The sequence below is a fragment of the Trypanosoma cruzi genome, genomic scaffold, assembly GCF_000209065.1.
Source record: "Trypanosoma cruzi strain CL Brener 1047053516281 genomic scaffold, whole genome shotgun sequence".
Classification (NCBI taxonomy): domain Eukaryota; phylum Euglenozoa; class Kinetoplastea; order Trypanosomatida; family Trypanosomatidae; genus Trypanosoma; species Trypanosoma cruzi.
Window position 1 is genome coordinate 44,412 of NW_001849484.1, and position 15,541 is coordinate 59,952.

At 48.2% G+C, this 15,541-nt stretch overlaps 5 protein-coding genes across 5 annotated transcripts, besides 20 other annotated features; all 5 read left to right on the plus strand.

Annotated features, from left to right (window-relative positions):
• Nucleotides 1-694, plus strand: Tc00.1047053509589.10 (mitochondrial DNA polymerase I protein D, putative; the record flags this gene model as incomplete). Its single annotated transcript, XM_803249.1, has 1 exon — nt 1-694. A coding segment is annotated over one exon (694 nt), but the record flags the coding sequence as incomplete, so codon positions are not given.
• Nucleotides 1-15,541: a sequence feature (heterozygous, Esmeraldo-like haplotype).
• Nucleotides 727-756: a microsatellite.
• Nucleotides 1,080-1,109: a sequence feature (AT_rich).
• Tc00.1047053509589.20 (squalene monooxygenase, putative) lies at nt 1,152-2,870 on the plus strand (the record flags this gene model as incomplete). Its single annotated transcript, XM_803250.1, has 1 exon — nt 1,152-2,870. One exon carries the CDS (start codon nt 1,152-1,154, stop codon nt 2,868-2,870), a length of 1,719 nt encoding a protein of 572 aa, XP_808343.1.
• Nucleotides 2,937-2,957: a microsatellite.
• Nucleotides 3,307-3,338: a microsatellite.
• Nucleotides 3,410-3,430: a sequence feature (AT_rich).
• Nucleotides 3,615-3,644: a microsatellite.
• Nucleotides 3,935-6,109, plus strand: Tc00.1047053509589.30 (MCAK-like kinesin, putative; the record flags this gene model as incomplete). The annotated part of the gene is made up of 1 exon (XM_803251.1): nt 3,935-6,109. The coding sequence occupies one exon, from the start codon at nt 3,935-3,937 to the stop codon at nt 6,107-6,109; it is 2,175 nt and encodes a 724-aa protein (XP_808344.1).
• Nucleotides 6,150-6,240: a sequence feature (GA-rich).
• Nucleotides 6,351-6,400: a microsatellite.
• Nucleotides 6,636-6,655: a microsatellite.
• Nucleotides 6,714-6,740: a microsatellite.
• Nucleotides 6,880-6,905: a sequence feature (AT_rich).
• Nucleotides 7,124-7,246: a sequence feature (T-rich).
• Nucleotides 7,457-7,543: a sequence feature (A-rich).
• On the plus strand, nt 7,558-11,712 carry Tc00.1047053509589.40 (hypothetical protein, conserved; the record flags this gene model as incomplete). The annotated part of the gene is made up of 1 exon (XM_803252.1): nt 7,558-11,712. One exon carries the CDS (start codon nt 7,558-7,560, stop codon nt 11,710-11,712), a length of 4,155 nt encoding a protein of 1,384 aa, XP_808345.1.
• Nucleotides 10,272-10,332: a microsatellite.
• Nucleotides 12,352-12,381: a microsatellite.
• On the plus strand, nt 12,410-14,791 carry Tc00.1047053509589.50 (hypothetical protein, conserved; the record flags this gene model as incomplete). Its single annotated transcript, XM_803253.1, has 1 exon — nt 12,410-14,791. One exon carries the CDS (start codon nt 12,410-12,412, stop codon nt 14,789-14,791), a length of 2,382 nt encoding a protein of 793 aa, XP_808346.1.
• Nucleotides 14,815-14,863: a sequence feature (T-rich).
• Nucleotides 15,168-15,230: a microsatellite.
• Nucleotides 15,303-15,344: a microsatellite.
• Nucleotides 15,473-15,516: a sequence feature (AT_rich).

Below are 15,541 nucleotides of genomic sequence, written 5' to 3' on the forward strand. Positions count from 1 at the left end.
GGAACCGGAGTTTGTGAAACTACGCCAGCAGGCGAAAATCTTTTCATTTCAGCGACAGTACGGGGCGGGTGTAAAAATGATCAGTCAAAGTACAGGTTTGACCCAAGATCAGGTGCGTAACCTTATTGAAAAGGAGCGGGAGACATACCATGGTGTGGATGCGTTCAACAGCATGGTCGCCTTGTCCGCGAACAACTTTGATGCCTCCATTCAAGATGGTTCACGCAATGTAAGAGGGCACCAGTTTTTTAAAGGAATGTTTCCCGTGATTACTGGAAGCCGTTACGTGTTTACCGAGTCTGACGTGCCGGAGGGTATAATGCGGGAGAAGTCGTTGTCTGCAAAGTCTACAAATTTTTCCCCAACACACCTTAAAAATTATCCCGTGCAAGGATTTGCGGGAGAGATTGTGCAGATTATGTTGGGCATGCTGTGGCGACACTTTTTAAGGAACAACAACTACAATGGACTTGCAGTGCTCACCAATACGGTGCACGATTGCGTGTGGATTGACTGCCATGCCGATATATTCTTGCAGGTCGCGTATGAAGTGGAGACAATCATGAGTAACGTGCGGGAGGTTCTTAACCGCCTCTACCCGGAGATGAATATCACCGTAGACTTCCCATGTGATGTAGTTGCCGGTGAAAACATGGGTGCACTGCGCCCCATTGTCCGTGAGGAAATGCTGTAATGCTGCGGGTAAGAAGAGAAGTTTAGTAGTCGTTGTTGTTGTTTTTGTTTTTGTTTTTGTTTGTCCCTTCCCCCGCTAATAAGCAACAGTGAGACATAGATACAGATAGAAACAGAATACTTCATAGAAGATAAAATCCTTTTTTTCTTTTTTTGACATGAAGGCGTGAAAGGAATCGGAGCCTCGTAAAGAAATGGCAACAAAAATTCTCTTTGTGGTGCATGTCACCGCACCATGCCGAGTGCCTTTTTTTCCCCCTTCCTCTATTGTTTTATTATTATTATTTCTTTGGCCCTCAATGCGTCATGAATTGTTGTTGTTGCTTTTTTCTTCTTTGGTTGGAGTATGACTGGTGCTGCTGACCAGTAGCTTAAGAATAGAAAAGAAAAAATATATATAATAATAATAATAATAACGGGATTATAAGCGGCCAGGAGTTTACAAGTCGGTGTTTCAAATGTTCTGCACTTTCACTTTGCTGGTGGTGGTCACCGTACTGATACTCAATCACGTACTCTCTCGACTGCGGTTTAAGCCCACCCGCACCAATTACGATTACGATGCCATCATTGTAGGTGGAAGCATCGCTGGACCGGTGATGGCAAAAGCGCTTTCAGAACAAAATCGGAAGGTTCTACTGCTTGAGCGTTCTCTCTTTGTCAAACCGGATCGCATTGTCGGTGAACTCTTGCAGCCCGGTGGGATCAACGCGTTGAAACAAGTTAACATGGAAGGGTGTGCCACCTCTGTTGGCATGCCCTGCGAAGGGTACATGTTGCTGGATGCAAAAGGAGTTGGGGTGAAACTGCCGTACGGGGCGGGCTTTCAAGGCGTTTCCTTTCACTTCGGCGATTTTGTAAACAATTTAAGGGAACATGTCTGGTACAACTGCTCCTCGAATGTTACGATGTTGGAAGCTACGGTGAACACAGTGCTGGTAGAGAACACGGGCCTTCTCGAGCGTGCCTACGGTGTGGAGTACTCCATCTCTGAGGACTACAAAGTGCCTGAAACGCCATTCAGGAGAGACGTCTCCGCGCAGTCCCAGTCAACAGAAACAACAACAGCAATCGTGCGGCGCGTGGCAACAGCACCACTTATTATTATGTGTGACGGCGGCTCCTCAAAGTTCAAGTCAAAGTATCAGCACTACACACCTGCACAGGACTACCACTCAAATTTTGTTGGGCTCATTTTGCGTAATGTACAGCTACCCTCTGAAAAATATGGCACGGTATTTCTTGCCAAAACTGGACCCGTTCTGTCCTATCGACTGGATCCAAATGAGCTGCGCATGCTGGTTGATTACAATAAACCAACTTTACCTGATTTGGGGCAACAAAGTAAATGGCTTGTTGAAGAAGTGGCACCCAGTCTTCCGGCGGAGATGCGTTCCGAATTTATTCGCGCCGCAAAGGATACAAGTCGCATTCGTTCCATGCCTGTGGCACATTACCCTGCAACATTTCCGTCGATCAGAGGCTATGTGGGCCTGGGAGATCATGCGAATCAGCGTCATCCGCTCACTGGTGGTGGTATGACATGTGCATTTAATGATGTACTTCGTTTGGCAAGGAGTCTTGCCGTCATTCCAAGACTGCGGGGCAATGACGTTAATGATATGGCGGAAATTGAGGATCGAATTCAAAAAGCGATATTGCAGTATTCACAAAAACGCTTCTTACACTGTGGCTCCATCAACATTCTCTCTTGGGCCCTTTACGCTGTGTTCCAGAGTCCCCCTCTGCGTGATGCATGCCTTGATTACTTTATGCTTGGAGGCGACTGTGTGGATGGCCCCATTTCACTGCTCTCTGGACTTGAACTCAGCTCATTAACTCTACTGTTTCATTACTACCGTGTGATGATCTTTTATCTCCTTAACACGGTTACATGCACTGGTGCGTACAGTTGTCGCGATGAGAAAACCCCCAGTTTCTCCCAAAAATGCTTTAATGCGGCCATTTTCTTGGTGAACCCCTTCCGTCTTGCTGGGGCCCTTCGCATCCTTCTCAGTGCCACTCTGGTGTTTGCACCCTTGGTGTATTACGAATTTGTCTCGCTGTGGATTCTGATGGATCCTACGGGTGTTTTCCCCAACATGGCGAGGAAGATGAAGATTCTTTTGTACCGGGTCCTTTTTGACGGGAAACACCGAAAACCAGTGGGTATATAGGAAGAATAAGGAGGAGGAGGTGTGCTTCTACCCATGTCTTTGTTGGTACAGGCGCATGGAGAGCTGGGGTGGGTGGGTGGGTGGGTGAGAGAAGGGGGTTAGAGGATTAATTTGTCGCACGGGGGTTTCGGAAACAAAATGGGGAGATGAAGGGGGGGTGGAGGGGGAGAGAAGAGAAAGAAATTAGGACATGAGAAGAAGAAAATAACAAGTCTTTTCTGAGGAGAGGGTGGGGCATGTGACGATGTGTTGGCAAGGGGAGGGGCCATAGTTTCTGTCGGTTGAAGGCTTACAGCTGCAACGTGGGGGAACTCATCGTGACACACCACGTGAGTCAATGCCCACGGCACAGGGGAGACGTGCCGTGTACGTATAGTCATGGAGGAAGGTGAAGTGCCCCGCCACTTTTAACAGGAGGAATACTGTGGGCATTCCATTTTTTTTTTTTTTTTAATCTTTTTTTTTTTTAATTTATTTATTTAACGGGAGGAAAAAAAAAAAAAAAAACAGAAATGTGTGTTTTTTTTCTCTCTTCCCACATATATATATTTATATAAAAAGAGGCACCGGAAGAAGAAACAAATAAATAAATGTTGCCTTCTTTTTAAATACTGCATGGGAAAAGGCAGTGAAATTGCCGCCGCTGCGGTGCATTCATCTCAGGAGGAATCCATAGAGGGAGAGGAAGAGCGTGTATTTGTATTTTTATTTTGTTTGCGTGTTTCACATGTCCAGTGTCACCTATTTTTTTTTTTTTTTTTTTATTTTTTTTTTCCTGTAATCATGCATGCGTGTTTTCGGGGGGTATATCCCAAAAGTTTGTCACGGCGGTGAATACACCGACCCCACACGCCTTACAGATAATCATAACACCAGCAGCAAACCAGACGCGAGGAGAGGCGAAGAAAAAGGGGGGTAGAGGAACTGCGATTGCCGCTTGCGCCCGCAATTACAAAAGATCCTCCACCCGAGGAGAGAAAAAAAAGGAAAACAAAAAAAAAGGGGGGGAGAGGGGGGAAGTGTGAAAATACAGACAAGAGCCACACGGGAGGAAACAAGCAACAATGGAGCAACAACTGCAGGACCTTCTGGAGCAGGGAGGCCTCTCACACACCATTCAGGGCTTCATCGATGGCGGTGTCACCAGCGTGCAGCAGCTGAAACAGCTCACAATGCAGGACTATCAGTCGGTTGGCGTCATTGTCATGACAGACCGTCGTAAACTCTTTGAGCTCATTCAGTACATGAAAAGGGAGCAGGCTAACACGTCGTCTGCCACTGTCTCTTCTCCCACCGCGGAGATTTCGCGCAAAGCGGATCGTAACTCCCATGCAACACCTTCAACTGCCGCACGAACCACCACGCCATCCCGTCGTAATAGCACACCCTCAGCCGCACAACTTCGGGCGGAGAATGAGAACTCTTCATTATATGAAACCAAACAAACACCCATACTGCGACGGGACCCTATTCGCATGGGCGACGAGATGAATACCTCAACATCAAAAGCAACACCCAGTTCACGTACTGTGAGTCGAACGACGCACGCCTCTCCCATTTCTATTGCTCGCAGAACAGGAGAAGGTGGGACCTCGAAACGCAAAATGAGTCGAATCACGGTTGTGGTTCGCAAACGTCCACTAAGTAGTTCAGAGTTGAACGAAGGCCTCTACGATGTTTTGGCCACAGACCCAGATAACGAACATGTTATTGCCCTTCTGGAGCCGAAGCAAAAAGTAGATTTAACAAAGTACATTGAGAAACACCGCTTCACGTACGATTTGGTGCTAGACGACAAGCAAAATAATCGTGATGTTTATGAAAAGACATGTAAACCACTGATTGAGACTGTTTTTGAGGGAGGATGTGCCACTTGCTTTGCGTACGGTCAAACAGGCAGTGGAAAAACGTTCACAATGCTTGGAAAAGACGCCCAGGAAGGTGTGTATCTTATGGCTGCAAGGGATTTGTATTCTCGATTAGAATCTGGTATGAGTATTATGGTTTCTTTCTTTGAGATTTATGGGGGCAAGCTTTTTGACTTGCTCAACGAACGCGAAAAGCTTGCGTGTCGAGAAGATAGTCGTGGTGTCATCAATGTTTGTGGCCTGACAGAACACCGTGTCGACGATACAGGTCATCTCATGCGGGTTATAGACTATGGAAACTCTATTCGCGCGGCAGGATCGACAGGTATGAATGCGGATTCTTCTCGCTCCCACGCCATTCTTCACATCACTGTACTGAGTGCCAAAAAACGTTTTTTCGGTAGGTTCACGTTTATTGACCTCGCGGGTAGTGAACGAGGTGCGGATACTCTTGACAGCGATCGCACAACTCGGCTGGAGGGGGCGGAAATCAACAAATCCCTGCTTGCATTAAAAGAATGCATCCGGGCTCTTGACCAAAATCACCGTCATATTCCTTTTCGTGGCTCAAAGCTCACAGCTGTGCTCCGGGATTGTTTTACAGGAAACAGCCGCACCGTCATGATAGGCAATGTAAGCCCTGCAAGTGGGAGTTGTGAACATACACTGAACACTCTTCGCTACGCAGATCGCGTAAAGGAACTGAGGAAGGATAAATCGACTCGCATAGCCGCTGAGGAAATCATGATTGGTCAAATGCCGAGTGAAGAAGTGGAGACACTTGGCCTCAGTGGAACCTTTGCCCAGCGACGGGCGCGTGAGAAAAAGGCGGGCGCCCGATCTTCAAGTCAGCTCTCACGTGATCTGGGTACGCCAAACCTGAAACCCATCGGTGGTGGATTCACTGGTGCTTACCGACCCAAGGCACCTCAACAGCGCCCTCGGAAGCTTGCAAAGGACGATGATTATCCCAATTTTTCGGATAGCCTTCGCTCCAGTAAGTTTACCAGCACTGGGCCTGCCAAAGGGGCTGGCTATCCCAAGGCAACACCGAAACACAGTCGCGTTGGTAGTGAGGTGTCGATACGTGATGCTAGTCCGTATGAAATGGGTTTGTTTGAGAGTGCCGACTCCTTAGACGATGATGAAGATAACGTGATTTTGGGTCACCGCCGTCACATTGATGCCATGATGGAACTTCTAAAGCAGGAGATGACGGAGTTAAATGGGGTTGAGATGCCAGGCGCATCCATTGAGACTTACTGTAGAAATGTTGACAGTATATTGACAAGCCAAGCAAAGAACATTGAGGGTGTTAGGAGTATGATCAGACAATTAATGAGGCATGTAGAGGCTCGTCAGAGACGCTAGTTTAGTCAGACAGAGTAGAGCAGGTGATTGAGTGTGTGGAAGAGCGAGAAGGGAGTGAGAAGAACGAAAAAAGTAGAGTGTGGGAGAGAGAGAGAGAGAGGAAGGGAAGGGAAGGAGGAGAAAAAGAAGAGCCGTTTTTTGAGGGGCAATCACCTTCCTACTTGTATGCGTCGTGCTTTTCCCTCTTTTTTTCTTTTCTTTTTTACTTCGGATTGGAAAAAAAAAAAAAAAGGAGGAAGTCTTACCATTATTACAAATATTAATACCATTAATATTATTATTACTATTATTTTTGTTTTTCGTTCCACTAGAAGGGCGGGAGGAAGAGAAGATAAAAGAAATAAGGAAAAGAAAAAAAGAAGCGAAACTAAACATCCACGGGAACAGAAGAAAAGTCTCAGCGATTTTGAATTGGGCGAATTGCAGTCAAGAAAGAGGAGAGAGAGATAAGAGGGAAAGACAGGGGAGGTGACAAAAGGGGCGATGTCCGCTCCCCTGAATTATTGTTGTTGTTTTTTTTTTTTTTGGGGGGGGGGGGGGGGGGGGAATTTTGGAAGAGAGCACCTGCTGTTGACGCGGGTTGTGTGTGTGTGTGTTTATGCAGAGAAACGAAGAAAGAAAGAAAGAAAGAGGGCCCCGCACTTTTTTTTTTTTTTTCTGGTGGAGAGGGCGGGTGGGTGTGACACCTCCGCCCCGACTGCTGCGTGAAGCCACAACCGGGGGGCTGCTGGTGATGACATGTGAGGCATTGGCAAAGAAGTCGATTGTACTTTTAAAAAAATATATATAATAATTTCTTCTTCATCGTCGAGCATTGCCATTCCTTTTTCTTTTCATTTGCTAGCCCACTTTTTCTGGTTGAATACAGACATCGTTTGCTCCATCCAACCCTGCCGGACGTCCGAGGGTGAACGTTGACGGTGAGATGGTCATAGCAATCATCCGTGATGTAATGGGAGGTAACACTGTCCCACAACAGTTCGGGTTACACACCCGCCAGCTGCAAAGACCTGATTTTTTTGTCACTTTCTCTTTTTCTTGCTTTTTTCTTTTTTTTTTTCTCCGTCTGCCCTTTTTCCCTTCTTTTTTTCTCCTCACTCCCTCTCTCCCTCTCTGTCTGTCTGTCTGTGTATTTGTGTGTTTGCTCTCGTTTATTGACTTTATCCTTCTTGTTCTTTTTGTTGTTGTTGCCATCGTCCCCGTGTTTTCTTGTGTGCTGCTTCTGATGAATTGTTCCTGTTTCTTCTTCCCCTTTTTACCACCCAAACGCAGCTCGGCCGGCTCTTTTTTTGTCTTTTTGTTGTTGTTGTTGTAGTTTTTGTTGGTTTTCGGCTGTGAGTCCAAAATAAAGAAAAAAGAAAGAAAAGAAAGGAAGAAGAGGGGGGTAACGAAAAGAAAAAAAAAAGGAGAAGGAATAAAAATAAAAAAAAGGAAGTTTGTTGGACACAATGCGAGTTCGGCGGGTTTCTGGCAGGGTTCTGCGACGGTGTGTGGGGCTCCGCTGCGTCTCGTCATCCCCATTCCCGTTGCCGCCACCAGCGACGACGGTGCGGTCGAAGGGGTACGGCCCGACAAAAGATCTTCTGAAAGGGGTAGACATCTCGAAACGACTCGTTGTGGAAACGGAATTGCATCCGGCGGATGCGGAGTTGCAGCGGCGCGTTCTTTCGCTCTCGGCTGCCGACGTGAGCGTCCGCACCCCGCTAGAGGGCGAGGTTAACTTTGTGGACAACGGAGCGATACCACAACAAGAGGAGATCGTGTCAATTTCGTCCGAGCAGTTGGCCTCCGTGGCTACCGTGATTGTGGACCAGGTGAAGGAGAAACTGGAGCTGAGCAGCTACACCTCCGAGGCGGCTCAAGATGCCCGCTCGAGTGGTGTCGTGAACGCTGTCGCTGACTGCCTTCGACAGGAGATGGAGCGTCTCTCCGCCACCTTACAGACACAAGAAGTGTCATTTTCCCGTATGTTGGGCGAAAACTCGGATGTTATTTGTGCAAGAATTGCTAGTGTGATTCAGAAGGAACGTTCACTGGCCGCAGCGAAGTTGAGGAAGACGGAGACCCAGCACCTCTCCTCTTTCACACAGGAGGTCACATCCGCCGTGGCAAATTTGGAGACGTCATTGAAGAAAACTCTGGGGGAAACAATTGCCGCGAAGAATAAGAAGATGGAGCCTATTTTTGAAGATGTGTGCCTGCATGTCGTTGGAGCTATTGAACAGGCGTCACGCACGCAACAGGAGCAACTTGCTATCTCCCTCCAAGATGTACTGGAACGAACCGTCATATCCGCCGTTTCACCAGACAAATCCTTAAATCTCGATGCGATTCAAGGTATTGTGCAGCATGCCATGGAAAGAGTCGTTGAGGGGACACAGAACAAGGTGCAAGAGTTACTGAAGGATATAAGAAAACATTTTAAAGAGTCTACAATTCCTGTTGGCGATGCATCTGACGAGAAGCAGTTAGAGCTGGAAGGGTTGTTGAATTCATACGGAGAGCGACTAGAGGAATTGCGTGAGTCGACAGCCGGGCTTACCGACGTGAAGGAGCTGCTAATGGAGGTTCACAGTCTCCAGCAGACGAACGAGGTGGCCGTCCAGGAGGTGCGGGACAGCATAAAGCGACTAAAAAAGGATTTGATGGGCGTACTTCGTGGTGCGACTTCTCCTGCTGTCGTTGAGGCAGTGGCAGAGGACAAGAATGGGATGTTTGCAGAGTACTGCGACAAGCTGGCCGACGTGGCGGACCGAGTGACATCAACGGTTGAGCAGCAGCTGAAAGAGCAATCTTTGGACGTGAAGGAATTACTGACACAAGTACGGACCCTCGAAAAAAATTTTGGGGAAACCAAAAAGTCTGCCTTGGTTTCTATACCTCCCATGCAAGAACTTGATGATGACCGCATGGTTACTCTGGCGCAGAGCATCAGCGATAGCATTCTTGCCTCCTTGCCGCCACGCGAAGCCCTGCCGAAACCGGCGCCAGCATTCACAAAGGAGGATTTGGTGGAGGCTGTGTCGGCAGTCCTCGGCCCAAAGCTAGACGAGTTAGCCGCGGCGGTGGCAAAGATGGAAACTCCGCGTCCCTCTACGGTTACCGTCTCTGACGTGGATGAGGGCACAACGGGATTAGGTGAACAGCAGCTTATCACGCTTGCCCAGACGATTGCCGAGAGTGTGCGAGATGTCGTGCAGGATGTGGTCCCCGCCAAGGAGTTGATGGAGTCGCTGACCTCAAGGGAAAACGATGCGGCCCTAATGGCACGCCTGGAGAGTTTAAAAGAAACCATCATTGCAACCGTGCAAGAGGAAATGGGACGCACGCACGAGGTCGATCTCACACCTTTCCAGAACTATCTGGACCAGGTCCTCGCTGGGGTTCAAGAAGCACTAAGTAAGCAGCAGGAGGCAACGCAAGTTAAAGTTGAGAGTGTGGTCGAAACTCTGCTTGGGCAGCTGAAAAAACAGCAAAAGTTGCTTGTTGAAGAGGAACGGGCTCGCCAACGGTCAAGTGACGACGACGCAAGACCCCCCATATTTACAGCCGAGGAACTTGCAACGCTCAACAATCGCCTTTTGGGAGAAATCAATGAAATGTTGACCAGCAACTCCACTTCATTGCTTTCATCACTTGAAGTGGTGCAGCGGGAGGTTCGTGCTACAGCCGATCGTCTGCCTGAAAATTTGGAGACACGATTATCTTCCGTGGAAAACTCCATACATGAGTCTTATGCAGCAGGGAAAGATCACAATGCCAGCGTAAAAACAGCTTTGAAGGACATCCAGGCAGGCGTTGAAATCATTAAAGGGGGTAATGATGCGGCTGGGCAAGTTCTTACGTCCATCAACAAGACGGTGTCTGATTTGGCACGATCAAGTACTGCATCTGTCGATGGAATCAAGGAACAGTTAAGCGCCACGGAGAATAGGACAGAGGCTTTGTACACAAAGATGACTTCTGATCTCTCGCGCCACTTCAGTCAGCTCCAAACGGAGGTGCAAGACGGAAGACGACGGATTGAAGAGCTTATTTCCTCTAAAGTGGAGTACAAGGGCGTGTCGACATCCGTGGAGGCAATGCGGTTGAAACTGGAGGAAGTGAGTCGATTGCTGGAGAACATGAAAACTTCAGTGTTCAACTCACCGCCGTCGGAGCCACAACATCGACCACCACCACCACAAGAACAGCAGCAGCAGCAGCAACAACAACAACAACAAGCTGTGAGTGGAGAATTCATTGAGTCGCAGCTTGAAAACCTTTCCGTGGTCACGCAGGAGATTCTTTCGGAAGTTCAGAAGTATCGTTCCGCCCAGGAGGCCCCAGCTCCTGCCGATGCGACTTCTACCAAAGAGAATTTGGAGGCAATGGAGGTTCGACTTAACGAGCGACTGCAGGGGCTTTACAGTAAACTTGATGAAATGACCCAGGCTGATGCTGACGCAGCTGCTGTGGGGCTTCCTTCAGAAGAGGTGCCTTCGAATCAGGGCTCCGTATCGGAAGACGTCAGTCAACACTTAAAGAATGTAGACATTCTTATCAAACATTTGCAGACGTCCCGAAGCGCGCAGGTGAAGCAAATGAGGGAGAAATTGATTGTCCTTCGCTCATTTCTTGCGACGGGAGGTCTCAATAGAGAGGAGGGGAGTACAATAAAGACAATTCTTGATGCACTGGATGCGCACAGGCTGAAGCTTAGAGAAGAGGCGGCTGGTGCAGAGGCAGCATTGGTCAAGGATGTCAACGATGCTCTCCAGCAAACTTTAGAGCGTCTTTTTTCATCAAGTGAGCAGATCGTTGCTGAATCAACAAAACATCAGCTGCAGCAGCTTCAAAGTGACCTTGATGCCAAGAGTGAAAGAATCGAGACGCAGCAACGGCATGTTGCTTCCCAGTTAAATGATAGATTAAACAATTTAGAGAAATTACAGGAGGGCCACACTGCGGTGCTTACCAAAGAAATTCAAAATGGGCATAAAGAGTGGCGTGATGTGCTTGATCTGGCCATAAAGCACGAGATGCCAACAGCTCTTCAAGGTGTTATTGTGGAAGCCTGTACAGAGCCGCTGCGTTCTGTACGAGATAAGTTGGATAAGCGCGACACCCGAGAAGAGCAGAGCGCTGCAACATTACTCTCGAGGGTCCAGGAGGTGTCGCGGGATGTTTCCAAATTGGGTGGCCTCGGTGCAGAAATGCAGGCAGCAGTGAGCAGAAGCTCAGCGACCATTATAGAAGAGATTCTGCGCACACAAGAAGGGCTTGCGGAGCGCTTTGAAGGACATGTGTCGACGATGGTACGAAAGGAATTTTCCAACGTATCCTCACATATTGTTACGGGCACTCCTTTTTCCACAACAATGGTAACAACCTCGACGCCGCTCTCGTTGTGGTGGCTATTCGTGTTGTCATTTGTTGTTTTTGCCACCATCATGGCATGTGCCTACTTTATCTTTGCCGCCTTTTTGGTTGCTTTTGTTCCTGTGCCGCCGCCGGAGGAATTTTTTGCAAATGCTGGTATTAAGCCCGTGGGGCCGGATGATACGGCTGATTTGTCTAAGAAATTTTCATCCTCTCGCGTGGTGGATCAGGTAATGGAATAGCCACTACCGTGCATAGAGTTTTTTTGTTGTTGTTTTTGTTCCTCCTTTGCCGTATTTGTGTGATTTTTTGTGTGTATCGGTGAGTTACACTTCCCTCCAACAATACACATTGATATTTACATACATCTTTGTCCCTTGCCTCGCGGCGCGTGACCATATGTGCGTCTCCCTGTAGTGTTTATTCTGGAGTATGGCTTACCAGAACTCGATCTTGTCCCTCTTCTCTGTTTGTCTGTGGTCTTTCACTCCCTTTTTTTTTTTTTTTTTCTTTTGATCTCCGGGTTTATCACAACGCAAAACCAAAAAAGGAAAAAAAAGGGGGAAATAGTTGTTTCTGTTTTTTTTCTTTTTGCCCGTCATTGTGCTTCACTGTTCGGGTGCATAACGAAGCAAAAAAGAAAAGAAAAATAATAAACCGCGACCTGGTAAGGGGGGAGGGGAGTTACGTGCCTTTCCCCCTTCCTTGCTGTTGTTGTTGTTGTCGTCGTCGTTTTTAGTATACGATTTCCTTCATTTGACCTCTGGCTGGCAAGGAAGGTAGGGAAGGAGAGGGGCGTGCGGATTCTGGCGCTTTGACACCAATTGAAGTGGAGGGGAGGAGCGTCGTCGGGTTTTTGTTTGTTTGTTTTTCTTTTTCTCCACACACACACACACACACACACACACACATCACGGCTGCACGAACGATAAGGGACACATGTCGGACATTCCAATACCGCGACCCGTTCGGAGTCATTCTTCCTCACGAAGCGTAACCGTCTCTGCATCGCGTAAAAGCAAACCAAAGAATGCACCATTTAAGTTCCTGCGCAAGGATGAAGGACGGCTCTCTTACACGTGCCAACCAGACTCACCGTTGTCAGCGAACAATCAGAATCATTATGCCGCTCACCGTGACAGTCCATCAAGCGAACGACGGGGGTCCCGATCGCTGCGAGAGGCCATTGCCAATGACATGCGCAGGGGAAAGAACCACGACCCCTTTGCAGAAGTTGTCATCGCTGTACCAAAGCGCACGCCGCCGCCCAACCCCGCTGCGCGCGAAGAGGCGCAAGATTTTCTTGAACTCTCTCTTCAGGAGCGTGGGCTTTCTCAGCTTCAACAACAGCCGCAGCGGCAACAGCAAGAACAATTAGAAAAGAAACCCGAGCGGGATATAGATGAGGATTTGGATTCAAATGAAGCATTTTTGGCCACAGCAAAGCCGCGGCAACGGTCACGTGGCTCCGATGATCCGGACAGGTCGACGGAAGTAGTAGGGCAGCGGTTGAACACGAACCAAAGCCACTCCACACCGCGACGGGAGGAGGAATATGAGGACATGAAATGGCAGCGTCCAGTCCAGCGGCGGTATCGAGGCGAGGATAAAGTGCAAGATAACGGGGGTACGCGTAATCCCCCTTTGCGTCGTTATTTGGATCCCATGGGTCAAGAAGATGAGTATCCGCGAAGCGCTCGGAACTATTTTTTGCGTCCACAACTTCAAGGTTATCGTCCCACACGTGAGGAAGATAATTTAGTAGAGCAACTTGAAGAAGAGCTACATGCAGTTCAAGAAGAGCGAGGACGATATCATCAGCTTAAAATGCAGTTAGATCGCGATAGAAAGCGCTTTGAAGAATACCGCAACGGGATTGAGCGTGAGATTGAAGAGGAGCGTGCGGACTTGAACGCTGCACGGGCATCAGAGAATTGGCAGGCCAAAAAGGATGTCAAGGTGGTAGAAGAACGGTACAGATCTACACTAGAGCTCCTGAAGAACGAAAGGGAGTCCAACAAAAAGCTTTCACAGGAAAATGAACTTCTACGGCAACAGCTGGAAGGAATGACAACCCACATGCGGGAAACACAGAAGCTACAAAAGGCGGAGACCAGTCGTTTGCGACGCGAGATTGAGTCCTTGACACGGCGCAACGAAGAGTTGCTAGAAATGACAAGAGAGCAGCAGATTGCCGCGCTCGAGAACAGCTCGAAAATAAATTCGCCAGCGCCAGTCTTGCAGATTACATCAAACGCTTGGCGTCCAAATGTAGGCAGCAGTGTTAGTACTCAAAGAAGCTGCGAAGAAGTCCTTGACTTTCCGGAATTTCGCTCGACGGTTGGGAGTAGCATGCAACAACAACAAAGCAATGACATTATCTGGGAAGCGAAGCAAAGGCGCATGGCAGCTGAAAAAGAGCGGAAGCGTCTTGAGGCTGAAGAGAAGGAGCGGAAACGTCTTGAGGCTGAAAAAGAGCGGAAGCGTCTTGAGGCTGAAGAAAAGGAGCGGAAACGTCTTGAGGCTGAGAAAGAGCGGAAGCGTCTTGAGGCTGAAGAAAAGGAGCGGAGACGTCTTGAGGCTGAGAAAGAGCGGAAGCGTCTTGAGGCTGAAGAAAAGGAGCGGAGACGTCTTGAGGCTGAAGAGAAGGAGCGGAAGCGTCTTGAGGCTGAAGAGAAGGAGCAGCGAAAAGAACAGCAACATGCACGGGGAGAGGAGGGAGTGACGGGAGGCAAGTCGCAGGAGTTACGCAGCCAGCGACGAGTATCCGGCCATCCAATCAACACCCCCCGCGCACAAAATGCATCCAGAGGCAACGCGTCTCGGCTGCAGGCTTCGTCAGTGAGTTCTGCTGTTTCCATTTCGCGCAAACCTCGCCGAACACCAACGGCGGAAGAACTTGTAGCAGACGACGAGCCAACACCTGCCGAGGATTTCCCAAATGACGCCGTTGTGTCACAAACGGCTCTGGGAGAAAATCCGAACAAGCGCGAGTTGCTGTACCGTAGCGGAAAGCGGGAGATTCACTACGTAAACGGTACGCGGAAAGTTATCCTTCCCTCTGGTCATGTGGTTCTGTACTTCACCAACGGAGACATAAAGCGTACGTTCCCATCGGGAAAGAGCACTTACTGGTACGCTGTCGCGCAAACAACACATACCCAACACGCTGACGGTGTGCAGGTTTTTGAGTTTCACTCCTCTGGTCAGATTGAAAGACACCTTCCAGATGGAAAGAAGGAGATTCTCTACCCCGACGGTATCTACAAGGTTGTCTTTCCCGACGGACGTGATGAGACAATATTCCCCGACGAAGTGTGATTTCTGCGTTTATTGCGCTGACCTCCTTTGTTTTTCTCCTTTTTTTTTTTTTTTTCTCTCATTTTCTTTCCTGGGCACTTTTCTGCTGAATATTGTTTTGCCATCTTGCATGGATGCCGTTGCTGCTTCGGTGGCGGCTATTTTGGTGCGACGCGAAAGGGGTGGGAGGGGGATCCACGTCACATCATCGTTTTATGAGGGGTCTTTTCTTTCAACAAGTTACCGTCGGAAGTCAATTGCAATGTGACTGCAGCTTTTGCGAGGAAGCGGTAGGAGTCTTTGTGCGTGTGTGGGGGAGAAGGAGAAGGTGTGAGCGGCTTCTTGCATGAAATTTATGTTTTGTCCGATTTTTGTACTTTTCTTATCTTTGTTGTCGTTTTTTGTTTGTTTTTGTTTTTTGTTTTTTTTTTTTTTTTTTTTTTTTTTTTTTTTTTTTTTTCCCTGTAAATGGGGGGGGGCGTGTTTTTGTTCTCTCTTGATTGTTTCCTGTTCTTTACTCTCACCATCCGTATTTATTTTATTTTATTTATTTTATTTATTATTATTATTATTTAGTTGTGGCGTTTTCCCCCGCTGGTATTTGGGGGGGGGGGGGCGGTGGTGGTGGTGGGAACAATGAGAAGGGGGGGAAGGCGAAGGCGAAGGCGAAGAGAAGGAGTGAGGAAATGCAGTCGGTCGAAGAAAATAAAAAAAAAAAAAAATTTATATTTATTTATATATTAAAAGGAGAAGGCAAAAGAAAGGAAAAAG